We start from the raw sequence: 25,000 nt of genomic DNA on the forward strand, positions 1-25,000 counted from the left end.
TCTGCAGGACAGCACTGAGGACTGGCTCCTGAAGAACTTCGGCTCGTTCTCGGTCATGGCTCAAGTGCGAGACTTCACATCCATCAACGTGCTCTTCAGCGGGGTAAACACTCACTCACATGTCACGCTGAATCTTTGTCCTGGAGATGTTCTGAGGATTCTCCCTGTGTTGTCAGCTGGAGGTGTTGCACCTGTTGAGTCCAGAACAGAAGGCAGAGCTTGTCCTTCATCCGGAGGAGGTGGGCTTGACCGACGGCTCGCTCAGCCTGGTGTTTCAGAGTCTGCTTTCCTCTCTGATGCCCTCTGAGGATCCATGGCCTTCAAATAACAGCACAGTGTTTTATATGAGCACCGTTCCATCCGCCTCACCTCAAGACTCTCTCGGACAGGTAAGAATCATGTCACGGTCTCACAGATGTAGATCAGGATCGAGATCCATCTTCAGACTTCAGCTGCAACCCTAATCAAACACACCGGAGCAAGCTATTCAATGTTCTCAGGATTACTAGAACATCACAGATGGTTTCGTTTGATCAGGGCTGAAGCTGAACTCTTGAGGAACAGAGATGCCCAGCTCTGATGTGGACAAGTAGTAATAGTCGAGAGAATATGATGTGCTCATCTACTGAGATATCGGATGATTAATCTGTTCTTCATGTGGCTTCAGGCGGTGAATGGATTCATGACGGCATTTAGTCCTGTCGGGAGTTTTGTTAGACAGTTTGTGTCCTTGACACAGGAGGTAACAGCACGCACACACACACACACGCACACACACACACACACACACACTCACATAGACATACATGCACACACACACACACACACACACACATGAACGCACACACATGCACAAACACATGAACGCACACAAACACACACACACACACACACTCACACACACACACACACACACACACATAGACATACATGCACACACACACACACACACACACACACACACGCAGACATGAACTCACACACACACACACACACACACACACACACACATGAACTCACACACGCACACACACACACACACACACACACACACATACACGCACACACACACACACACACACACACACACACACATAGACATACACGCACACACACACAGACACACACACACACACACATGAACTCACACACACGCACACACACACACATGAACTCACACACGCACACACACACACACACACACGCATGCACACACACACATGAACTCACACACGCACACACACACACACACACACACACACAGACATGAACTCACACACACACACACACACACACACACAGACATGAACTCACTCACACACACACACACACACACACACACACACACGCGCACACACACACACACACACACACACATAGACATACATGCACACACACATACACGCACACACACACACACACACAGACACACACACACACACACACACACGCAGACATGAACTCACACACACACACACACACGCAGACATGAACTCACACACACACACACACACACTAACACACTCACACACACACTCACACACACACTAACACACTCACACACACACGCGCACACACACACACACACACTTGTTAAAGACCCAATCCCCATCTCCTGAATTCTGCTGTGTATATCTTCTCTCTTCCTCAAGCTAAACTTGAGCAGCATGCGGAGCTCCACACTGGTGCAGGCCATGGTCAACCTGACGCTCGCCGAGCTCGCCGCACCGTTCAAGCAGGATTACAGACAACAGCTGCTCACGTTTGACCCCAGGAATGTTAACGACTGGTTCACACATGTGGTTTCTCCTGTACTCCGGCGATACCTTCCTCCCGACCAGATAGATATCCACCCCTACCTCACGGCTGTCTTCCATAACCAGTTGTGAGTTTACTACGCTAGGACTCTCATAGTTATCCAGAAGCTTCCTCTGATGAAGTAATGGGAACTCGTTTTCTTTAGCTACATTGAGACGGGGATGGGAGCTGGAGCCCAGAATGAAAGTCAGGACATCTGTAGTGTCTTTATTGATAATAGAACATGTGGGGTAAGCTAAACACCTGCTGGGAACATACATACACATTATTCCACGCATGTCCTCTGCTGGCGTGACATCATGATTTGATATGATAGCTCACACAGTGTGTTTGTGTTGCTAGCTGACGGACCTGGTGGAACATGTGGCCACCGTCCTGCACTGTGCAGCTCGCTCAAACCTCACGCTCAACGAGGAGACGCTCTCCAGTGTCCTCCTGCATCTCTCCCAGAACCTCAACGCTCTTCTGCAGCAGCTCTCCGTGACCGTAAGAACTGACAGATCTCACATCAGCTGTGCAGAAGACCAGTGTATTCAATGTGCGATGTTTTTCAAACCAATTCTGCATGTGACTCTCCTAGAACTTCAGTTCCCAGAGTTCCCCCTTCAGTGACATCCTGGACCAGATGGTTCATGACACCTTCACGATGAGCAACCTGCAGGACGCGTCCTTTGTGAGATTATGGTTCCAGATCAAGTTAAAGCCTCTTCTCTCCACACTGACTCCAGAGTATCTCACGTGCCTCAGTCACAAAGACTTCAGCTGCCAGAGCTTCCAGATTCTGTAGGTCCACTAACACACAAGTGCTAACCCACCCGATGACCTCCACTCTCTCCTGACATTCATTCTGTCTTTCAGTGTTTCACAACTCAGCGACAACATGCTCCTGATGACAAGAAAAGGTGTGCAGGACGTTTATCAGTATTTCATCTCATCCTTCCTGCGCCAACGGAGTGTTTCAGGTACATCTATCCATCCATTTATCCATCCGTTTATCCATCCGTCCTTTCATCCATCCATCTATATGAATATGTTACCAACATGTTTTCAGGTGGCTGCCCAGCGGAGAACAGCAGCATCTGGGTTACTCTGAATCTTGGAGAATTTTCAGAGTTTGCAACATTGAGTGACATGTACCAGCTGAATCAGGACTTCAACGCTGTGAGTTACCCACAATCCCACTGACGAGAACATACAATACAATACAGCTTTACTGTCAACCCCAATAGATGAAAACTGTCATTGACCACACCACTGACATCAGACAAACATAACATTTACAACAAATTCAAAAAGACGTATCAGCTCGTTCCACTTTAGTGTTTTAATTCAGATGAATGAATTCTCACAGATGTTTCTCTCTGCCTGGGCATTAAATATGTCTTCTAGAAGAAGATTTAAAGAATGAGTATCATCTTTCAGAATGCTCTCCAAACACCTGATTCAAGGTTCACCAATGACCTGGCTCCCAGCATACATTACACCGAGGACATGTAGACAGTCTTCAGAAGCTTCTGTATTAAAAACAGATGTTGCATACATTTCATAAAAATATGATTAGTATTATCCTTGAAACCTGGCTTAGGATCTGTTGTGACAATCTGCTGCATTTCAGCTTTTTATTGTGTTTCTAAAACAAAGATTCAGATCTGTTCTCTGTTTAATGTGACTGATAACGCTATTTCTGTTTGTTTCAGATTGATGCTCTGGTGGTTCTCTCTCCCAGACAGACAGCTGAACTCATAGTTGAGGATTTTGCAGGTCTGCCACAGAAAAGCATCATCATAAACAAGGTTTTTGATCACATCCTGGTTTCTCCTGAAGACCGTGGTCTGCTTGAGATGCTTGAATATCTCATCAGACTCGCTGGCCAGGTAAGAGCATCTCGTCCAAAGACTGCAGAGTGCAGCACGTATGATCGCTTTGGGCTAAGCTGAATTGTTTCTGGTTTTGTTTTGATGTCAGATGGGTCTGGAGTGCTCATCATACCAGCAGATGTAAGTACCACGTCAGCACTGTTTCTATTAGAGTCCCTTCAGTCACAGGTTCTGATGATTTCTCTCTCTCTCTCAGCGTTCAGAGGCTGCAGGAGTCTGTGGTTCCTCCACACATGACGGAACCCATCCAGAACTACACGAGTCAGCTGGAACACATGGCCCCTCCTGGTACAGATACATGCATGAAACATAAAACACATTTACATTATGGCAGAATAACTTTATGTCTTAAGCTAATTGACAAACACATTTTTGTATACTATGACTCTGAGCTTGTACTATTGTGTCTTTAACAGGCTGTTTTGCTCCACCTGTTACGGTAAGAAGCTCAAGTTTTAATCTCAAGAGTTGATATTTTCACAAACGTAAAAGAAAAGTACTTAATGAACTATTATTGATTTGTGGTCATGTGCTTTGCAGTGTATTTCAACACCGATCAATGGTACGTTAAATATTATAAATAAGCTGTAAAGTACTGTAGAGAATCAACATAATGCAATGTCAATTCAAATATATACTCCTGTCTGTTTTCATATTTTCCTTCTTCTACTTTTACAGTAACCTGGATTTGTGATGGAATCAGGAGGTAGTATTCATTGTGGACTTAAGTGAAAATGATATTAATGTCAAGTAAATCAAAATAATGAGAAGAGTATATGTGTTCCACACTACAGTAACGGGACTCTGCTGTCCGCTGAACTCGTGAGCGCCCCCTGTGGTGTGGACCTGCAGCAGTACGCTTGCTCTTCGGTAAGAAGACCATCAACAGAAAACTCACTTGATGTTGATGATTGTCTGGGAATCTGTGTTCCTCCAGATGTGCAGCAGTTTCTGGAATCAGCATAATATTTCCTGAACGTTGATGTCCACTGCTGAAATCTGTGTTTGTAGCTCACCGGCATCACTGCTGGAAACCTGGCTGAACTCCTGAAGTGTCAACTTTCCAGCAGCAGAAGTTACTCCAAGGAGATCTGGAAACTGCTTTTCACCAAAGCAAATGATGTTCTGGACGGAGCCCTCGTCATCTTCTCCAGCGCAGCAGCAAATATGGTAAATGAGTCTTGTGCATGTGTCCTCTAGTGTTCACTGTTAGACTGACTGGGAATCTGACAGTAATTCCTCCTCATTACATCATCAGTCTCAGCCAATCAGAGGTGATGTCGTGTCCCAAGTGCTGGATGTGGTTGGAGAGCTGAGACTGGAGCGCATCAGTCCTGACCAATGGACAGACCTCTCTTTCATCAGCATGTTGTTGGGTCAATATCTGAAGCCATTTTTACCATTTGCGTCACCATCCCTACTGCTGTGCACCAGCAGCAAAAACCTCAGCTGCCAAACTTACCAGCACATGTAAGAAAACATTTCCCCAACAATAGCTCAAGACTGTCATGAGCTGATAAGATGCTTGTTCAACATTATTTGCAATCATCTCCCAGTCTGTCAGAGGTCCCACTCGTCAATGAGATTCAAGGAAGAGACATGGCGAACTTCTTCATTCTGCCCTTCCTGAGAAGAAACGCAACAGGTGAGGTGGAGGTTCACAGATGTCTCATATGAAGGTTCTGGTGATTTCACTGTGTGTGTTGTGTGTGTGTCAGATGCGGGCTGTGTGTCGACTGCTAACAACAGTGTTGAGTGGCTGCAGAAGAACTTTGGCCCGTTCTCTCAGTTCGTGTCTCTCACAGATCTGCTCTCCATCAACAGACTCTTTGATCCTGTAAGTCTCCACATCTTCACATTCCTTCAAAGAAGACTGACATAAATAGCACCAACATCTTTAGCCTTCACTGATTGTCTTCTGTCCATCTGTGTGTGTTTAGTTGGAGACCCTGAACAGTCTCACTCCAGAGCAGATGGTCAGCCTGATGGTTGAGGATCTCCCTGGTCTTCCAGTGAAGGATGTGGTCATCAGTCGAGTGTTTGATCATCTGCTGCTGTCTCCTGTGGAACGAAGACTTCCCGATGTTCTTGAGCTCCTGTATATCTTCTCCACAGAGGTGAGAGGTTTTTTAGAGATAAGGCTGGAGGTCTTCAGCAGTTTCTAGAACTGTGTATATATTAAGAAGTAGAAATTTGAGTCTTAACATTTATTTAGCCAAATGTGAGGTCTGTATCTCCAGTTCTGCAGTGGAAAGCTCACAATGTATATGATGTAGAAACACAGTTCTCTATTGAATTACACCAGTACTTGTATACAGTTTTTACAGATGCTAGGACACATTTCTCAATACCTAGGTCAGGTTTGCAGAACTCTTCACACAGTGAACAGAAGTCTATGTGAGCTAAACTGAGGATCAATTATCATTGCTTTGGCACAAAATGCATTCAGTGACTACATCTCTCAAATTTCATGAATTATTTTCTCACTCAGACACAACAACTGCCAAAACTCTTTGTACGTACAGACCAATTTACACATGCTTACATACTGCTTTCAAAACTGTTAAACCTATGTTCAAAACAATAGCAGTACAAAACTGAATAAGACAGCAATTTGCAAAATTTCTACAGTAATATTTGTATATCAGTATATCTTAAAATGAAATGCTATAAAAACGATTGGACAATTAGTAGATTAGCATTACTATTGTATCACTATCAGTGGATGGTGTGTATACAAATTATTGTATTTTGGAATTACTCAGTGCTTAAAAATACAAATAAATAAACGTCATAAAATATTGATGAATTCTGCGTCATGTCTGATTCATTCCAGTAACACATATTGCAGTGAATTATGAACAGAGATGTGTCCTTGTTTTACACAAGAAAACATATAATGCTACATGTTGTTAGTGTTTTTTAGCTCATTGTTTTGTGGGGACAAAGTGTGTTTGTCGACTGTCAACCTTTGCTAGTGTTCTGGAAGAATGAGCTGATTTGAGACCTGAATGAAGTGTTTTGGTAGTTGTAGTGCATTCTGAATGTGAAATGAACTGCTTTGCCAAGCTGAAAGATGGTTAGGAAAACTGTGTGAAGAGTTTTGCAAAAGTGACCTAAGTATTGAGAAACGTGTCCTAGCATCTGTAAAAAACTGTAAATGTCATTCAAGTGTTGATACTGCAAACAAACTATCTGTAATCAAACCCATTTCATTATCATAGTGTCCTATTCAGCTTTTGATCACGCTTCTGTTATAATGTTTATTCTGTGCTCATCCCTGTCACTGCTGCTTACAGTGATATTCCTCTGAATGGAAATAAATGAGTTCTACTGGTTTTCTTTTCTAGAGTCCACTCAGCTGTCATACCAACCTGATCATGTAAGTGTCTGTTTATTACTAACCAGTTTCATTCACGATCACATCTTCTTGACTACTGTTGTGCTGTGAATCAGCTTGACGAGGCTGGAGCAGATCTTGAGCTCAGGAGTGGGTGATCTGGAGCCGGTCATCTGGACCAGTGTTTATAACTTCAGCAGCACGGCTCCTGCAGGTCAGGGCATATCACCTGTCTCTCTGTCAGACGCTACAGTCTTATCACATGTTCCTTATTAATGCTGTTTTTACTTTCTCACAGATTGCACTCTCCCCCAAGGGAATGAGGTGTGTTTGTTATTTAAAATCACTTTAATTTTTATGGAATTAATCCACTTTAAATCTGTTGTGTCCATTTAACACTGCTCTGTCTTATCTTCTGCAGTGTCCCGTGACTCCATTCAACGGTATTGAGTGATTCCTGTTGATCTCTAAGAACTAAATCACTATCTGTTCTTGATCAGATGTGTGTGTAGAGTTGTGTGTTGATGTTTTCCTCTGTTTGTGTGTGTTTCAGAGACTCAGGTGTGCAGCGGCGTGGACAGGTAGCGTAAAGCTTTAATCACTGCTTCATTTTCTTGTTTAGTTTTTCCCAGGTCTGACTAACTGTGTCCTCTCTGTCCAGTTCTGCAGCACAGCAGTGTCCGCACAATAAACTGTTGTGTGGCTGGAGTATCGCCGAGCTTGCATGTGCCCCGGTAATCACACATGAGTCTATGTGCCAGAATACGGCTCTATAATCAGGTGTAAACAGGTGTGTTCACGTGTGTGTGTGTGTGTGTGTGTGTATGTGTTTAGGTGCTGAATGTGAGTCTGGAGGATCTGGTCTCCCTGCTGGACATGTATCTGTCTAATGATGCCATAAGCTCAGCTGAAAGCTGGAAACTGCTCCTGACCAGAGTCTCACATCTGCTGGACGTCGCCCTTGAGCAGCTGTCCAAACAGGTACAGGACAGACGCTCTTCATATTCACATTCAGATTCAGAATCAGAATCGGATTCAGATTCAGATTCAGATTCACACTGCAGCTGAAACTGAAACCATACACATGCTAACAATTTACAACAATGTCCATTAGTTTACTGTAGTTAATGTGTTACATTAACTTGTCATCATTAGTTCGTGGAATAATATTAAAAAGATAAAACATTGATTTTAAAAATAAGTTTATGTTGAGATCAGTTTAAGATGAAGTAAGTTTAACTTGAGGCAGTAAAATAACTAAAATTATCTGAAATAAATAAAATCAAAAACTTAAAGTCAAACTATTAAAGCTAGTATATCAATGAGACTAAAATGTCCCGATCAGAATCGGTGTGTCAGTAGAAGTCAATGGTGTGAGTTTAAACAGCACAGTCTGAAGTCTGAACTCTGTGTGAGTGTGTGAGGATGCATTCTGGAGTGTGAGTGATCTGTGCTGATCTTCTTCAGTCGGTGAGTGTGAGTGTGTCAGGATGCTGTCTGGAGTGAGAGTGATCTGTGCTGATCTTCTTCAGTCGGTGAGTGAGTGTGAGAGGATGCTGTCTGGAGTGAGAGTGATCTGTGCTGATCTTCTTCAGTCGGTGAGTGAGTGTGAGAGGATGCTGTCTGGAGTGAGAGTGATCTGTGCTGATCTTCAGTGGGTGAGTGTGAGTGTGTGAGGATGCTGTCTGGAGTGAGAGTGATCTGTGCTGATCTTCTTCAGTCGGTGAGTGTGAGTGTGTGAGGATGCTGTCTGGAGTGAGAGTGATCTGTGCTGATCTTCTTCAGTCGTGAGTGTGAGTGTGTGAGGATGCTGTCTGGAGTGAGAGTGATCTGTGCTGATCTTCTTCAGTCGGTGGGTGTGAGTGTGTGAGGATGCTGTCTGGAGTGAGAGTGATCTGTGCTGATCTTCAGTCGGTGAGTGTGAGTGTGTGAGGATGCTGTCTGGAGTGAGAGTAGTCTGTGCTGATCTTCTTCAGTCGGTGAGTGAGTGTGTGAGGATGCTGTCTGGAGTGAGAGTGATCTGTGCTGATCTTCAGTCGGTGAGTGAGTGTGTGAGGATGCTGTCTGGAGTGAGAGTGATCTGTGCTGATCTTCAGTCGGTGGGTGTGAGTGTGTGAGGATGCTGTCTGGAGTGAGAGTGATCTGTGCTGATCTTCTTCAGTCGGTGAGTGTGAGTGTGTGAGGATGCTGTCTGGAGTGAGAGTGATCTGTGCTGATCTTCTTCAGTCGTGAGTGTGAGTGTGTGAGGATGCTGTCTGGAGTGAGAGTAGTCTGTGCTGATCTTCTTCAGTCGGTGAGTGTGAGTGTGTGTGGATGCTGCCTGGAGTGAGAGTGACCTGTGCTGATCTTCTTCAGTCGGTGAGCGTGAGTGTGTGAGGATGCTGTCTGGAGTGAGAGTGATCTGTGCTGATCTTCAGTCGGTGAGCGTGAGTGTGTGAGGATGCTGTCTGGAGTGAGAGTGATCTGTGCTGATCTTCAGTCGGTGAGTGTGAGTGTGTGAGGATGCTGTCTGGAGTGAGAGTGATCTGTGCTGATCTTCTTCAGTCGGTGAGTGTGAGTGTGTGAGGATGCTGTCTGGAGTGAGAGTGATCTGTGCTGATCTTCAGTCGGTGAGTGTGAGTGTGTGAGGATGCTGTCTGGAGTGAGAGTGATCTGTGCTGATCTTCTTCAGTCGGTGAGTGTGAGTGTGTGATGATGCTGTCTGGAGTGAGAGTGATCTGTGCTGATCTTCAGTCGGTGAGTGTGAGTGTGTGAGGATGCTGTCTGGAGTGAGAGTGACCTGTGCTGATCTTCAGTCGGTGAGTGTGAGTGTGTGTGGATGCTGCCTGGAGTGAGAGTGACCTGTGCTGATCTTCTTCAGTCGGTGAGTGTGAGTGTGTGATGATGCTGTCTGGAGTGAGAGTGATCTGTGCTGATCTTCAGTCGGTGAGTGTGAGTGTGTGAGGATGCTGTCTGGAGTGAGAGTGATCTGTGCTGATCTTCAGTCGGTGAGTGTGAGTGTGTGAGGATGCTGTCTGGAGTGAGAGTGATCTGTGCTGATCTTCTTCAGTCGGTGAGTGTGAGTGTGTGAGGATGCTGTCTGGAGTGAATGTGACCTGTGCTGATCTTCAGTCGGTGAGTGTGAGTGTGTGAGGATGCTGTCTGGAGTGAGAGTGATCTGTGCTGATCTTCAGTCGGTGAGTGTGAGTGTGTGAGGATGCTGTCTGGAGTGAGAGTAGTCTGTGCTGATCTTCTTCAGTCGGTGAGTGTGTGAGGATGCTGCCTGGAGTGAGAGTGACCTGTGCTGATCTTCTTCAGTCAGTGAGCGTGAGTGTGTGAGGATGCTGTCTGGAGTGAGAGTAGTCTGTGCTGATCTTCAGTCGGCGAGTGTGAGTGTGTGAGGATGCTGCCTGGAGTGAGAGTGACCTGTGCTGATCTTCAGTCGGTGAGTGTGAGTGTGTGATGATGCTGTCTGGAGTGAGAGTGATCTGTACTGATCTTCAGTCGGTGAGTGAGTGTGTGAGGATGCTGTCTGGAGTGAGAGTGATCTGTGCTGATCTTCTTCAGTGGGTGAGTGTGAGTGTGTGAGGATGCTGTCTGGAGTGAGAGTGATCTGTGCTGATCTTCAGTCGGTGAGTGTGAGTGTGTGAGGATGCTGTCTGGAGTGAGAGTGATCTGTGCTGATCTTCTTCAGTCGGTGAGTGTGAGTGTGTGAGGATGCTGTCTGGAGTGAGAGTAGTCTGTGCTGATCTTCTTCAGTCGGTGAGTGTGAGTGTGTGTGGATGCTGCCTGGAGTGAGAGTGACCTGTGCTGATCTTCTTCAGTCGGTGAGTGTGAGTGTGTGAGGATGCTGTCTGGAGTGAGAGTGATCTGTACTGATCTTCAGTCGGTGAGTGAGTGTGTGAGGATGCTGTCTGGAGTGAGAGTGATCTGTGCTGATCTTCTTCAGTCGGTGAGTGTGAGTGTGTGACGATGCTGTCTGGAGTGAGAGTGATCTGTGCTGATCTTCAGTCGGTGAGTGAGTTTGTGAGGATGCTGTCTGGAGTGAGAGTGATCTGTGCTGATCTTCAGTCGGTGAGTGTGAGTGTGTGAGGATGCTGTCTGGAGTGAGAGTGATCTGTGCTGATCTTCTTCAGTCGGTGGGTGTGAGTGTGTGAGGATGCTGTCTGGAGTGAGAGTGATCTGTGCTGATCTTCAGTCGGTGAGTGTGAGTGTGTGAGGATGCTGTCTGGAGTGAGAGTGATCTGTGCTGATCTTCTTCAGTCGGTGGGTGTGAGTGTGTGAGGATGCTGTCTGGAGTGAGAGTGATCTGTGCTGATCTTCAGTCGGTGAGTGTGAGTGTGTGAGGATGCTGTCTGGAGTGAGAGTCATCTGTGCTGATCTTCTTCAGTCGGTGGGTGTGAGTGTGTGAGGATGCTGTCTGGAGTGAGAGTGATCTGTGCTGATCTTCTTCAGTCGGTGGGTGTGAGTGTGTGAGGATGCTGTCTGGAGTGAGAGTGATCTGTGCTGATCTTCTTCAGTCGGTGGGTGTGAGTGTGTGAGGATGCTGTCTGGAGTGAGAGTGATCTGTGATGATCTTCAGTCGGTGAGTGTGAGTGTGTGAGGATGCTGTCTGGAGTGAGAGTGATCTGTGCTGATCTTCTTCAGTCGGTGTGGGGCAGCAGTCGCTCTGTTCCTGTGGTTCTGGACGTCCTGAGGGAGCTGCGGCTGGACAGACTGATGAACGAAAGCACAGCTGCGCTGTGGATGGACAAACACCTGCGAGTGTTCCTGCCGAGAGCGTCCAGAACCTATCTGCAGTGTCTGCGCAGCAAGAACTTCAGCTGCCAGAGCTTCCACACAGTGTAAACAGCCCAGATGTCCCTCTCTTTCTGTTTAAATATTAAAAACTGAACAAAGTAGTGTTTTCTGGATCAGAGCATCAGTGAATCAGATTATATTTGCAGTCTATGTGTTGTGATATTGACGTGTGTGTGTGTGTGTGTGTGGTGAAGGGTTGGAGCGTTCAATGCAGGGTTTTCCCATATGGATGAGATTCAGCGCCAGATAACCGTGTCAGACTTCATCCTGCCGTTCCTCTCTAGATCAGGTATTGATCAGACGCTCCTCTGTGTATCTGCCCGGGTCAGATCAGCTCATCAATAACACTGTACTGCTGTGTGTGTGTGTGTGTGTGTTCAGGTGCGGCGTGTGTGTCCAGTAACAGCTCTCAGTGGCTCATCAGTAACTTCGGCCAGTTCTCTGCCCTCGTTCGTCTGAATCAGCTGATCTCGCTCAACCCACAGTTCAACCCGGTACATGTTTACTCTGCATCCCTCAGTATTTGAGCTGTCACATCAGACCTCTAAACACCTGGAAAACACCACAGTTACCTGAGAAGCAACTGAGCTAGATACTAAGCATAAAGTGTTATATTGATGTGGGCGTGGCTCTCGGACACTGGTATGTAGATGAGCATGAGCTTGCAGGGGTGGAGCTTAAGGAGGGGCTTGATTCTGTGGGCGTGGCTCTCCCAAAATGTTGGCAGATCTGAATGCAAGCTTCTAGGGGACTATAAGAAAGAGGCTGGGTTTTTTTAGTGGATTAAACAATCTGAAAAATCTGTGGAAGATCCAGTTATGACATTCTGATTAAACAATACTGAATTTTTAATAAATGTAACGTATGTACAGATGAAATGTTCAGAAGAGTAGGTGAATTTTCTTTGAATGCTGACTTTAAAGCAAGAAGTAAGATATTTAATTCAAGGTTCTCTCAAAACGGGATGCAATATCTTCCACAGTTTTGCTTCTCAAAGTATTTTACTAGAACACAGTGTTTTTGAGCTGTTTTAACTTGAAATCTGCTTGTGTTCCAGATGAGCAGCCTGCTCTATCTGTCTCCAGAGCAGCTGGTCGGGCTGATGTTTGACGATGTTCCTGGTCTTCCAGAGAAAAGTGTTGTCATCAATGCCGTGTTCGATCACCTGACGGCGTCTCCACAGAGAGAGAGGATCGTCTCCATGTTTCCCATCATGGTGGAGTCATCAAAGACAGTAAGAGAGTTTCTCAGGGCACTTCTGCATCAGTTTCTCATTACTGTCACACTGTTAACACCTGGATGTGTTTCTCTCTGACAGAGGAACGTCTCCTGCACATCATATCAGATCATGTGAGTGTCGTCATATAATGAATGTGCTTCGTGTGCTGAATCTCTCTGTCTCGTGCTCACACACCTGTCTGTCTGTGTGTCCGCTAGCTTCCACCGTCTGGATCATCTGATGGTCCGTGTGTCGGTGGATCTGGAGTCTGTGATTCTGAGGAGTAGATCAGCTCTTCTTCAGAACGTGCCGCAGGGTGAGACCAGAACACTTTCACTATCATGAGACATTTGATTTTAGTCACAAGTTCATCTGAATTCAGTTCCCTGTGTTAGTATGTATCAGACCACACACACACACACTCATGAGTGTGTCTCTCTGTCTCAGGTTGTGTGAGCTCCAGCAGACAGGTGAGTGTTGAAGGTGCTTAACTCTGTTGATTGTGCACTTGTACTGTACTTCAAATCTTAAAAGTCTAATAAAAAATCTGTACTTTAAGAGAGACTTTTCATGATTTCTTGACACGCTTAAACACACTTTCAAACTTGTAATTTGTAAACAAACTTTCAGTCCCTTTAAAAGTGCATTTCAAAACATTATGGTTTAAAGTCATGTTTTAAAGAATGCACTCATTTTGATGTATTGACTAACATACTAAAGCACTTGTAAAGCACTTGATTATTATTTTGTGTTATATAATAAAACTAGTTTTTCATTACAAAAGTATTTAAATGCATGATATTATTTGCATAAGTACTCTTTTTTTTTTAAAGTATGCTGATGATTTAAGCTCATGTGTGTCTGTTCTGTGTTCTTCAGTGTGGCGTCACACCAGTGAACGGTTAGTGATCATCTGTGATTGATTAGTTTGGTTCTGTCTGTCTCTAGTCATGTGCTATGTGAGCTGACTCTCTCTCTCTCTCTCTCTCTCTCTCTCTCTCTCTCTCAGAATCCACAGTGTGCGGGAGCATCAACAGGTGTGAGCCTTCAGATGACTTTAGATCTCAAAATGATTATTTGATGAAACAGTCAGTGGAGTATCTGAGCTCTGATTGGTGGTTTGAAGTGTCTGTCATCCTCATAAGAGTGTGTGTGTGTGTGTGTGTGTGTGTGTGTGTGTGTGTGTGTGTGTGTTCCAGCTCTGTTGTGTCGGTGTATCTCGGCTCATCTCATGACGGCAGTCGGCTCTGTGAATTCAGCATCACACAGTACGCTTGTGCAGAGGTGCGTGAAACACACCGTCCACAGACGTGTGAACACACACACACACACACACACACACACACACACTCTCTGTCTCTGTAAGCATGTGTTTAGTGTGTGTGTGTGTTCAGTTGACAGCTCTGAGCTCACAGGACCTGGCGACGGTGCTGTCATGCGGACTCAATGGGAATGAGAGTGTGTCTGAGGAGACGTGGAAGCTCTTCACACAGAAGGTCAACCCTGTGCTGGGTCCAGCGCTCGACCTGCTCACACACACGGTACACACACACACACACACACACACACACACACACTCCTCTCTGTCCACTGCAGTCCAGCCTACGTCTCCTTCAGTCCACAAACACTGAAAACATATCTTTTTCTCTGCGCTTTGGCCTTTAGTCAACACTTTTGAAAATGTCAGAAAACTCTGAATTCATGTCATTAAGATGTTTGAGATGTTCATAGCTTGTCTGTGGAGAATGACAACAGTAATATTAACAAATAAATTAATAACATATTAAAATATAAAATTAAAAACAAAGTCAAACTAAATCAGTAAATTAAAGCAAATAATTAACAACTGTGTGCATCTCTGTCAGAGGCTGAATAAGTCCCGCCCCGCAGTCTCATTCTTGAATGTGATTGGAGAAGTCACTCTGAGCTCCTTCAGCTCCACCAATCTGAGAGATGATTTGTTCATCCAGCGCTGGTTTGACTCCAGGCTCCACCCATTTTTACCCTACGCCTCTGAGACGTTCCTGTCCTGTCTGTCCACCAGAGACTTCAGCTGCGACACATACAGGAGCGTGTGAGTTACACACACACACACACACACAACAACACCTACAGCATCAGCAACGGTAACCGCACACACACACACACACACACACGTACACACACACGTACACACACACACAGTCATGTTGATGAGGTTTGATCTCTCTCACAGTGTCAGGAGCTTCAGTCAGAGTTTTGACGTCATGTCCACTGATACACAATCTAACGTCTACGTTGATTTCATCAAAGTCTTCCTCTCTCAGAACAGCACTGCAGGTTGGACACACACACACACACACACACACACATAGGAATCTGTGATGAAGACACTCAGTTGTGACGTGTTTCTCTGTGTTTAGGGTGTGTGAACGTCTCTCAGAGCAGCTCTGATTGGCTGATCAGCAGCTTCGGACGTTTCTCTGTTTTCACCACAGTCACTGACCTGCAGACACTCAACCCCAGCTTCAATGTGGTACAAACACACACACTTACAGTTACAGGTACACACTTACTTGGCGTGTACAGATGTGTGTGTTGACGTGTTCTCTGTGTGTGTAGTTGGACACTCTGAGTCTGTTGAGCCTGAGGCAGTTAGTGGAGGCGTCCAGCTCTCCTGGAGTCCTGTCCAGCGCTGCGGTGGTTAATAATCTGCTGCTCTACGTGCCGGACGCTCGATTCACAGAGTTCTTCTCATCCCTCTCCACTACGCTACAGGTGACACACACACACACACACAGACACACAAACTCACACATACAGCTTACGTAGATACTCTCAGCCAGTCACAGCTCAGATGCTCTGCTCTTCTCTCTGATTGGCCGTCTGAGGCGTCTCTGTGTTCTGATTGGCTGTGGTGTGTGTCTGTCAGGTGCAGGGTGTGGTTCTCCCGTCCCCCGTCCAGCAGGCGGTTCTGCAGCAGGTGTTGGCCAGGGCCAATCTGACCACATCCTCAGATGCTGATCTGCAGATCTGGATCCTGAACATACTGCCGTCCTTCATAGTCAACATCACCGTCCAGCACGTGACGTCCTACTTCAGCATCGTCCAGCAGAGACCCTGTCCCATCAGCCAGCAGGCGTAAGACTCTCTCTCTCACACACACACACACAGAGACACACACACACACACACACACAGACACTGTCTCTCTCACACACACACACACTCTCTCTCTCTCTCTCTCACACACACACACACACACACAAACACACACTATCTCTCTCTCACACACACACACACACACTCTCTCTCTCTCTCTCTCTCACACACACTCTCTCTCTCTCTCTCTCTCTCTCTCTCTCTCTCTCACACACACACACACTCTCTCTCTCTCTCTCTCTCTCACACACACTCTCTCTCTCTCTCTCTCTCTCTCTCTCTCTCTCACACACACACACACTCTCTCTCTCTCTCTCTCTCTCTCTCTCACACACACACTCTCTCTCTCTCTCTCTCTCTCTCTCTCTCTCTCTCTCTCACACACACACACTCTCTTTCTCTCTCTCACACACACACACACACACACACACACCTCGCCTGCGTGCTCACTGATGTTTGCTCTTCCAGGGTGCAGCTGTTGAACTCGTCCAGCTCCTCCTTCCAGCCGGAGACACAGGATCAGATCTACCAGCTGATCCTCGGCTCTCTCACAGGTGTCCATCCATCCATCCGTCCATTCATGTATTCATCCCTCCATCCACTCACCCAGCATCCCTCTGTCTCCACAGGCCCCGCCCCACTGCGCTGCTATGGTAACCAGAGCTACTACGCTTTCCTGACCTCCTCCTTCATGAGTTTCCAGTTCCCCGATCTGACCACCTTCCTGTCGCTGATGCCGCCGGGCCGCGTGTCAGAGGTCAGAGTCTCATCCGCCTCCATCCGCCCATCACTGATTAGATACACTGAGTTATAATAGCTGAAGGTTATGGTCATTTCTTTAAATCAGTGGTTCTCAACCAGGGGTCCAGGTGGGAGCCAGAAGACGACCCTAACTGTTTATAGATTATAATTAGAGGGTAACCTCGGACAGTGGGGGTCTAAAAGAACCGTTGCTTTAGAGAAAAAACATTTAACAATGTGCACCACATCACTGAGCACAGCTTTAACTCTTCATATTGTCCTCACAGCTGATGGAGTCAGTGTCTCCAGCGGAGGTCAGCAGTCTCCTCAACCGACCCAACACTGTGGACGATGTTACCCAAATCTGCCGGTTTTTCAGAATTTACCCAAAGACGCCCCAGTACTTACAGACGGTACGGACCTCTGTCACCATATACGAATGTAATGACTCTCTAGATTTAAACCTGATGATATCTGGTTCTGAAAACCTTATATTAAGCACTTGAAACGATTATCAGCTTATGAATTATTCTCCTTTACTGTGAAACGGCCAAAGCAGCTCCGGTTTTCAGTGCTAACTGTGACGAGTCCTAAATGAAGAAGCCCTCTCTGTGTGTCCCGCAGGAGCCGCTGTTGCCCGTGGGTTTGGCCCGGCAGGTGTTGTCCTGCGTCTGGCCTCTGGTTCTGAAGCTGGACGTCCAGTCTGAGGTCAATCAGTGGTTCGATCATCGACTGGTTCAGTACCTGCCTCTCCTCACCTCACAGTTCATCGCTCCAGACGTCATGATGAACGCCTCCTGTCTCTCCTTCAAGAAGTTGTGAGTAGCAGGTTTTCTCCATCACATTGTTGTGTAGAGATGTCCCTCAGAAGTGCCCTTCACAGAGCTCTGGTTAGTGTGACCGTAGACACTTTGGGTAAAGTGTTTTGAAACAAAGTCCAAATGAACGTAATTTTGGCCTGATTGTGTTTATTCTTCATTTCATCAAGGCTCATCAAGGCTCAACACTAGCTCAGTGCAGTTCTCTTCTAAAGACTGATGACAGATTCTGTGTGTTTCTCTGTTCAGTGTTTCAGTGATGGCTCAATACAACTACACTAGAGCTGAGTTTTCTCAGAGAGACATCTACAACACCATCCACATCTATCTCAACACCTGTGAGTCCCTCTGATCGAGTGTGTGAGGGATTCTGATGTCCAGTCATCTGAGGGTTTGTCTGACAGTGAGCTGTGTCTGTCTTTGTGTTCTCAGCTTCAGCTTCAACTCCTACATGCTATAACACCTCCAGCCCGGATCTCAACTCCACCGCCTGGTTCACAGACTACATCTCTGTCTTCTTGAGCTTCATCACACTGGATGACCTCCTAAAGTTTGGCTCCATTCAGGTGTGTCAACACACACAGATCTGTTTTCTGTCATCTGTATCCGTTCACACTAAACAGAATAGTCTTCACCCTCAAAAACGTGTTTGTTTTTCAGCCGTTCCTCATGAATCTGGAGAACCTGCAGCTCTTTGGTCAGATCAGCGTTCCTGCTGACGTGATGGAGTACTACGTGACTCGGCTGTTCGAGACGAATCCGTCCTTCAGCGCCTACTAGTGAGAGACACCAGCAATCACATCTTACTCAAACACACTCCTGATGCCATATACAATCTTTCAGTCAACAGTTCTTAACAGAACCATCGTTTCTTAGTATCAAGAATATTTTAAGAACCCTTTTTCATTTTAAAGAATCTTTTGTGTAATGGAAAGTTTCCACAATGACATAATGACAATGTCAATAGAGTCATTTAAATCCAGCATGAGCCACTCATTAATCAAACGAAGACTAGTTTAAACCTCACATTACACACTTATTTATAATACTATCATTTGAAACTCCCCTGAGAAGGTTGGTCTGGTTTGATGGTTTTGTCCACGTCTGAACTATAGATCAGTTTAGAGCAGACAAGCCTGCTCAGTGTTTGCTTGTGTTCAGTCTTCCTCAGAAGTTCCTCTGCTTGGCTCCTGCGAGCTCCTTCCTTCAGCTGAGTCCAGAGCAGCTGAAGATCGTCTCATCCAGTGTCCATCAGAACTGCACAGATGTACTCCCTGAGGTAAGTACTAAAGTGTGTGTGTTTGTGTTTGTGTGTGTGTTTACGTCAGCAGAAGTAAGCTGGACGTGTGTGTGTGCAGGTGTCTGCGGCTCTGGCCAGTAACGCAGTGAATCTGACAGTGAACAGCATCTCGGCTCTGGGTCAGTCGTCCACGGGTTTGAGCACGGCTCAGATCAGCGGCGCTGGAGGAAGTGTGCTGCTCAACACGCTCTCTGTGCTGAGTCTGGTTCAGGGCTGGAACCTCGATCAGGCCATGATGATCGTCCAAACCCTGCTGTCGTCTGGAGTTTACCAGGTACACACCACCCACACCGATTCAGCCCATTCACCTTACGAGTCTCTGAGGGATGTTTCATTCCTGAATCAATCAGTGGTGTTAAATAAACCTGTGATTCAGTGACTTTATTTAACTTACAATCTTCATTTAAACACTTTTTCTTTTTGAGATTTGTAACATTTAATAACATTCCCAAAAAGAATATTAATTATATTCAGCCAATATATTGCACCGCTAATGGCTCTATAAAACAAAGAGAATAATGAATAAGCCTTTGCTACCTCAATATGTTTCCTCAGATTTGATCCTGAACATGTACCCGATGAACGTCACTAATGAAGGAGAAATGTGTGTGCTAGATGTGTGAAAACTCTCTGGTTCTCGCTCCAGAAACACACATTTCCACTTCTGTTTACCATGTTTATTGTGCATAAGATAAAATACAATTGTAAGTTAAAAGTTCAGTTTTTTTCCAGAAAGTGTAATCAAGTAACAGTACAAGTAACCAATTTAAATTATACTTGAATAAAGTACAAACCCCCCAAATAATACTCAAGTAATCAAGAGAAATTACTCCAGTATTTGACACATCTGCTCACAGTAATCTCTGCCAGTTCAGGTACAGTAGGGAAACTGTTAGAGATGGTTATTATTATCAGAGCATCAGTCGATGTAGGGTTAAGATGTAAACACTGGTTTGACAATGAAATGATGTTGATAAGAGAGTAGCTCACGTGTGCGAGTGATAAGATCAGGTCAGCAGTGCGGTCATTCATGAAGGATCTGTTGAACTGTCTGAATGTTGATGAGATCACGGCATTTAGTCTGAGAATGTGAGTAGAGAAAAACACGTCTGGTGTGTGAGTAGAGAACAACACGTCTGGCGTGTGAGTAGAGAACAACACGTCTGGCGTGTGAGTAGAGAACAACACGTCTGGCGTGTGAGTAGAGAACAACACGTCTGGCGTGTGAGTAGAGAACAACACGTCTGGCGTGTGAGTACAGAACAACACGTCTGGCGTGTGAGTAGAGAACAAGACGTCTGGCGTGTGAGTAGAGAACAAGACGTCTGGCGTGTGAGTAGAGAACAACACGTCTGGCGTGTGAGTAGAGAACAAGACGTCTGGCGTGTGAGTAGAGAACAACACGTCTGGCGTGTGAGTAGAGAACAACACGTCTGGCGTGTGAGTAGAGAACAACACGTCTGGCGTGTGAGTAGAGAACAACACGTCTGGCGTGTGAGTACAGAACAACACGTCTGGCGTGTGAGTAGAGAACAAGACGTCTGGCGTGTGAGTAGAGAACAAGACGTCTGGCGTGTGAGTAGAGAACAACACGTCTGGCGTGTGAGTACAGAACAACACGTCTGGCGTGTGAGTAGAGAACAACACGTCTGGCGTGTGAGTAGAGAACAACACGTCTGGCGTGTGAGTAGAGAACAACACGTCTGGTGTGTGAGTAGAGAGCAACACGTCTGGCGTGTGAGTAGAGAGCAACACCTCTGGCGTGTGAGTAGAGAGCAACACGTCTGGCGTGTGAGTAGAGAACAACACGTCTGGTGCGTGAGTACAGAACAACACGTCTGCCGTGTGAGTAGAGAGCAACACCTCTGGCGTGTGAGTAGAGAGCAACACGTCTGGCGTGTGAGTAGAGAACAACACGTCTGGCGTGTGAGTAGAGAACAACACGTCTGGCGTGTGAGTACAGAACAACACGTCTGGCGTGTGAGTAGAGAACAAGACGTCTGGCGTGTGAGTAGAGAACAAGACGTCTGGCGTGTGAGTAGAGAGCAACACGTCTGGCGTGTGAGTAGAGAACAACACGTCTGGTGCGTGAGTACAGAACAACACGTCTGGCGTGTGAGTAGAGAACAAGACGTCTGGCGTGTGAGTAGAGAGCAACACCTCTGGCGTGTGCGTAGAGAGCAACACGTCTGGCGTGTGAGTAGAGAACAACACGTCTGGCGTGTGAGTAGAGAGCAACACGTCTGGCGTGTGAGTAGAGAACAACACGTCTGGCGTGTGAGTAGAGAACAAGACGTCTGGCGTGTGAGTAGAGAACAAGACGTCTGGCGTGTGAGTAGAGAGCAACACGTCTGGCGTGTGAGTAGAGAACAACACGTCTGGCGCGTGAGTAGAGAACAACACGTCTGGCGTGTGAGTAAAGAACAACACGTCTGGCGTGTGAGTAGAGAACAACACGTCTGGCGTGTGAGTAGAGAGCAACACGTCTGGCGTGTGAGTAGAGAGCAACACGTCTGGCGTGTGAGTAGAGAGCAACACGTCTGGCGTGTGAGTAGAGAACAACACGTCTGGCGTGTGAGTAGAGAACAACACGTCTGGCGTGTGAGTAGAGAACAACACGTCTGGCGTGTGAGTACAGAACAACACGTCTGGCGTGTGTGAGTAAAGAACAACACGTCTGGCGTGTGAGTAGAGAACAACACGTCTGGCGTGTGAGTAGAGAACAACACGTCTGGCGTGTGAGTAGAGAACAACACGTCTGGCGTGTGAGTACAGAACAACACGTCTGGCGTGTGAGTAGAGAACAACACGTCTGGCGTGTGAGTAGAGAACAACACGTCTGGCGTGTGAGTACAGAACAACACGTCTGGCGTGTGAGTACAGAACAGCACGTCTGGTGTGTGAGTAGAGAACAACACGTCTGGTGTGTGAGTAAAGAACAACACGTATGGTGTGTGTCAGGGTCAATCTGGTGTGTGTCAGGATCAACGCTCCTCCGGTGAGGCCTTTATTTATGATGGGGCGCTGTAGGCCTTCTAATCAAATAAAAAACAAAATACAATTAAAGCAGCAATTGATGTTATAAAATCTTTACTTTGGTTTATGAAAATACAAGGAGCTCTAAAAGATTTGCCCTTTTGCTGCAAACCATCTATTAATGTTAAATCCACAAATAAAATGTAAAGGTTTCACCTGCATCTGATAATTTTAACTTACTGTCTTTAAAAAAAAGAACTTTATTAATGTTTATTAGTTCTAACACAAGTTACAAATAATGTATCATTTCTGCACAGGAGAGAGACTTGGTGTTGTTTCAAAATAAAATATATATCGCCATCAGTATTGGCCATAATTATTTGAAAAACATTGGCATGTCGGATATCGGCAAATATTGAATATTGTGTATCGCTGAAAACTGTGTGTCATGTAATGTTTGATGTATTAACACACGTGTGTGTCTGTGACAGATTACTAATGCAGCCAGTCTGCAGAACTTGGGATCGCTGATCATCGGTGTTCAAACATCAATCTTCAGAGTAATCTCAGGAAATATCTTCCTTGAGGCAATGAAATCTGAAGTGTTCATGACTAATGTCCTCAGTGCACCTGTGATCGTCCAGCAGACCATCGTCAGCCAGGTGACCCTCGCTCACATTCTCCTGACGTCTGTCTCTCTGCTTTGCTTCGGCTCAGCTCGTCTCCTGACGTCTGTCTCTCTGCTTCGGCTCAGCTCGTCTCCTGACGTCTGTCTCTCTGCTTCAGCTCGGCTCGTCTCCTGACGTCTGTCTCTCTGCTTCGGCTCAGCTCGTCTCCTGACGTCTGTCTCTCTGCTTCAGCTCGGCTTGTCTCCGGACGTCTGTCTCTCTGCTTTGCTTCAGCTCAGCTCGTCTCCTGACGTCTGTCTCTCTTCTTCGGCTCAGCTCGTCTCCTGACGTCTGTCTCTCTGCTTCGGCTCAGCTCGTCTCCTGACGTCTGTCTCTCTGCTTCAGCTCGGCTCGTCTCCTGACGTCTGTCTCTCTGCTTCGGCTCAGCTCGTCTCCTGACGTCTGTCTCTCTGCTTCGGCTCAGCTCGTCTCCTGACTTCTGTCTCTCTGCTTCGGCTCGTCTCCTGACGTCTGTCTCTCTGCTTTGCTTCAGCTCGGCTCGTCTCTTGACATCTGTCTCTCTGCTTCGGCTCAGCTCGTCTCGTGACGTCTGTCTCTCTGCTTTGCTTCGGCTCAGCTCGTCTCCTGACGTCTGTCTCTCTGCTTCGGCTCAGCTCGTCTCCTGACGTCTGTCTCTCTGCTTCGGCTCAGCTCGTCTCCTCACGTCTGTCTCTCTGCTTCAGCTCGGCTCGTCTCCTGATGTTTGTCTCTCTGCTTTGCTTCAGCTCAGCTCGTCTCCTGACGTCTGTCTCTCTGCTTCGGCTCAGCTCGTCTCGTGACGTCTGTCTCTCTGCTTTGCTTCAGCTCAGCTCGTCTCCTGACGTCTGTCTCTCTGCTTCGGCTCAGCTCGTCTCCTGACGTCTGTTTCTCTGCTTCGGCTCAGCTCGTCTCCTGATGTCTGTCTCTCTGCTTTGGCTCAGCTCGTCTCCTGACGTCTGTCTCTCTGCTTCGGCTCGGCTCGTCTCCTGACGTCTGTTTCTCTGGTTTGCTTCGGCTCGGCTCGGCTCGGCTTGTCTCCGGACGTCTGTCTCTCTGCTTCGGCTCGGCTCGTCTCCTGACGTCTGTCTCTCTGCTTCGGCTCAGCTCTTCTCCTGACGTCTGTCTCTCTGCTTCGGCTCAGCTCGTCTCCTCACGTCTGTCTCTCTGCTTCGGCTCGGCTCGTCTCCTGACGTCTGTCTCTCTGCTTCGGCTCGGCTCGTCTCCTGACGTCTGTCTCTCTGCTTCGGCTCAGCTCGTCTCCTCACGTCTGTCTCTCTGCTTCAGCTCGGCTCGTCTCCTGATGTTTGTCTCTCTGCTTTGCTTCAGCTCAGCTCGTCTCCTGACGTCTGTCTCTCTGCTTCGGCTCAGCTCGTCTCCTGACGTCTGTCTCTCTGCTTCTGCTCAGCTCGTCTCCTGACGTCTGTCTCTCTTCTTCGGCTCGGCTCGTCTCCTGACGTCTGTCTCTCTGCTTCGGCTCAGCTCGTCTCCTGACGTCTGTCTCTCTGCTTCGGCTCAACTCGTCTCCTCACGTCTGTCTCTCTGCTTCGGCTCGGCTTGTCTCCTGACGTCTGTCTCTCTGCTTCGGCTCAGCTCGTCTCCTGACGTCTGTCTCTCTGCTTCGGCTCAGCTCGTCTCCTCACGTCTGTTTCTCTGCTTCTGCTCGGCTCGTCTCCTGACGTCTGTCTCTCTGCTTCGGCTCAGCTCGTCTCCTGACGTCTGTCTCTCTGCTTCGGCTCAACTCGTCTCCTGACGTCTGTCTCTCTTCTTCGGCTCAGCTCGTCTCCTCACGTCTGTCTCTCTGCTTCGGCTCGGCTTGTCTCCGGACGTCTGTCTCTTTGCTTCGGCTCGGCTCGTCTCCTGACGTCTGTCTCTCTGCTTCGGCTCCGCTCGTCTCCTGACGTCTGTCTCTCTGCTTCGGCTCAGCTTGTCTCCTGACGTCTCTCTGTCTCTCTTTAGATCATCACGGTCAACAGCTCGCCCGACGCCGTCATCACTAACGTTCCTGACCTCCTGGCAACAGAAATCCCACGTGTCTTCCTGCTGGATGTGTCTCAGACATCCGTGACTGCGCAGACAGTCAACCGGAAGAAATGGAAACACGAGCAGGTGTGTCAGCCGTCTTTATACATATACTGTATAAATACAATTTACAAATGCTTTCCCCTGATTAATGATATGCATATTGAGATGTATGTACCACACATTAAAATATTGAAATATGTTTATTGTACATAAAGTCATTAAGGTCATGCACGTGTGTTGTGGTACAGTGGTAAATAATAATAATGACATGCTTGACTTTCTCTTGCTCCCAGGCCATTTTGCTCTTTGAAACCGTCGCCGCT

The 25,000-nt window shown here is 46.8% G+C and overlaps 2 protein-coding genes across 3 annotated transcripts in view; both read left to right on the forward strand.

Annotated features, from left to right (window-relative positions):
• LOC113039050 (zinc finger protein 501-like) overlaps positions 1-25,000 on the forward strand; it is an 847,435-nt gene that overhangs the window by 330,649 nt on the left and 491,786 nt on the right. The window lies entirely within an intron of this gene.
• The window catches only part of mslnb (mesothelin b), a 43,696-nt gene that overhangs the window by 7,589 nt on the left and 11,107 nt on the right, over positions 1-25,000 (forward strand). Inside the window, exons 8-63 of the mRNA XM_026290781.1 lie at positions 1-103; positions 177-389; positions 668-742; positions 1,653-1,885; positions 1,964-2,048; positions 2,161-2,304; positions 2,399-2,601; positions 2,677-2,780; positions 2,870-2,979; positions 3,516-3,692; positions 3,784-3,815; positions 3,892-3,983; positions 4,112-4,134; positions 4,236-4,257; positions 4,374-4,401; positions 4,490-4,565; positions 4,707-4,865; positions 4,954-5,165; positions 5,252-5,340; positions 5,414-5,532; positions 5,636-5,812; positions 7,046-7,077; positions 7,152-7,249; positions 7,334-7,359; positions 7,457-7,478; positions 7,589-7,616; positions 7,697-7,769; positions 7,870-8,016; positions 11,662-11,858; positions 12,009-12,103; positions 12,196-12,308; positions 12,872-13,048; positions 13,133-13,164; positions 13,252-13,349; positions 13,481-13,503; positions 13,913-13,934; positions 14,043-14,070; positions 14,233-14,317; positions 14,428-14,574; positions 14,899-15,107; positions 15,249-15,352; positions 15,436-15,548; positions 15,635-15,790; positions 15,945-16,153; positions 16,642-16,727; positions 16,803-16,930; positions 17,202-17,327; positions 17,539-17,732; positions 17,982-18,070; positions 18,165-18,298; positions 18,393-18,511; positions 18,894-19,011; positions 19,091-19,306; positions 22,500-22,670; positions 24,612-24,761; positions 24,971-25,000. The exon at positions 1-103 is cut by the window's left edge and continues 10 nt beyond it; the exon at positions 24,971-25,000 is cut by the window's right edge and continues 20 nt beyond it. Of these exons, the coding sequence (XP_026146566.1) occupies positions 1-103; positions 177-389; positions 668-742; positions 1,653-1,885; positions 1,964-2,048; positions 2,161-2,304; positions 2,399-2,601; positions 2,677-2,780; positions 2,870-2,979; positions 3,516-3,692; positions 3,784-3,815; positions 3,892-3,983; positions 4,112-4,134; positions 4,236-4,257; positions 4,374-4,401; positions 4,490-4,565; positions 4,707-4,865; positions 4,954-5,165; positions 5,252-5,340; positions 5,414-5,532; positions 5,636-5,812; positions 7,046-7,077; positions 7,152-7,249; positions 7,334-7,359; positions 7,457-7,478; positions 7,589-7,616; positions 7,697-7,769; positions 7,870-8,016; positions 11,662-11,858; positions 12,009-12,103; positions 12,196-12,308; positions 12,872-13,048; positions 13,133-13,164; positions 13,252-13,349; positions 13,481-13,503; positions 13,913-13,934; positions 14,043-14,070; positions 14,233-14,317; positions 14,428-14,574; positions 14,899-15,107; positions 15,249-15,352; positions 15,436-15,548; positions 15,635-15,790; positions 15,945-16,153; positions 16,642-16,727; positions 16,803-16,930; positions 17,202-17,327; positions 17,539-17,732; positions 17,982-18,070; positions 18,165-18,298; positions 18,393-18,511; positions 18,894-19,011; positions 19,091-19,306; positions 22,500-22,670; positions 24,612-24,761; positions 24,971-25,000 (6,271 nt within the window). The remainder of the gene's footprint in view (positions 104-176; positions 390-667; positions 743-1,652; positions 1,886-1,963; positions 2,049-2,160; positions 2,305-2,398; positions 2,602-2,676; positions 2,781-2,869; positions 2,980-3,515; positions 3,693-3,783; positions 3,816-3,891; positions 3,984-4,111; positions 4,135-4,235; positions 4,258-4,373; positions 4,402-4,489; positions 4,566-4,706; positions 4,866-4,953; positions 5,166-5,251; positions 5,341-5,413; positions 5,533-5,635; positions 5,813-7,045; positions 7,078-7,151; positions 7,250-7,333; positions 7,360-7,456; positions 7,479-7,588; positions 7,617-7,696; positions 7,770-7,869; positions 8,017-11,661; positions 11,859-12,008; positions 12,104-12,195; positions 12,309-12,871; positions 13,049-13,132; positions 13,165-13,251; positions 13,350-13,480; positions 13,504-13,912; positions 13,935-14,042; positions 14,071-14,232; positions 14,318-14,427; positions 14,575-14,898; positions 15,108-15,248; positions 15,353-15,435; positions 15,549-15,634; positions 15,791-15,944; positions 16,154-16,641; positions 16,728-16,802; positions 16,931-17,201; positions 17,328-17,538; positions 17,733-17,981; positions 18,071-18,164; positions 18,299-18,392; positions 18,512-18,893; positions 19,012-19,090; positions 19,307-22,499; positions 22,671-24,611; positions 24,762-24,970) is intronic.

The sequence above is a fragment of the Carassius auratus genome, chromosome 1, assembly GCF_003368295.1.
Source record: "Carassius auratus strain Wakin chromosome 1, ASM336829v1, whole genome shotgun sequence".
Classification (NCBI taxonomy): Eukaryota; Metazoa; Chordata; class Actinopteri; order Cypriniformes; family Cyprinidae; genus Carassius; species Carassius auratus.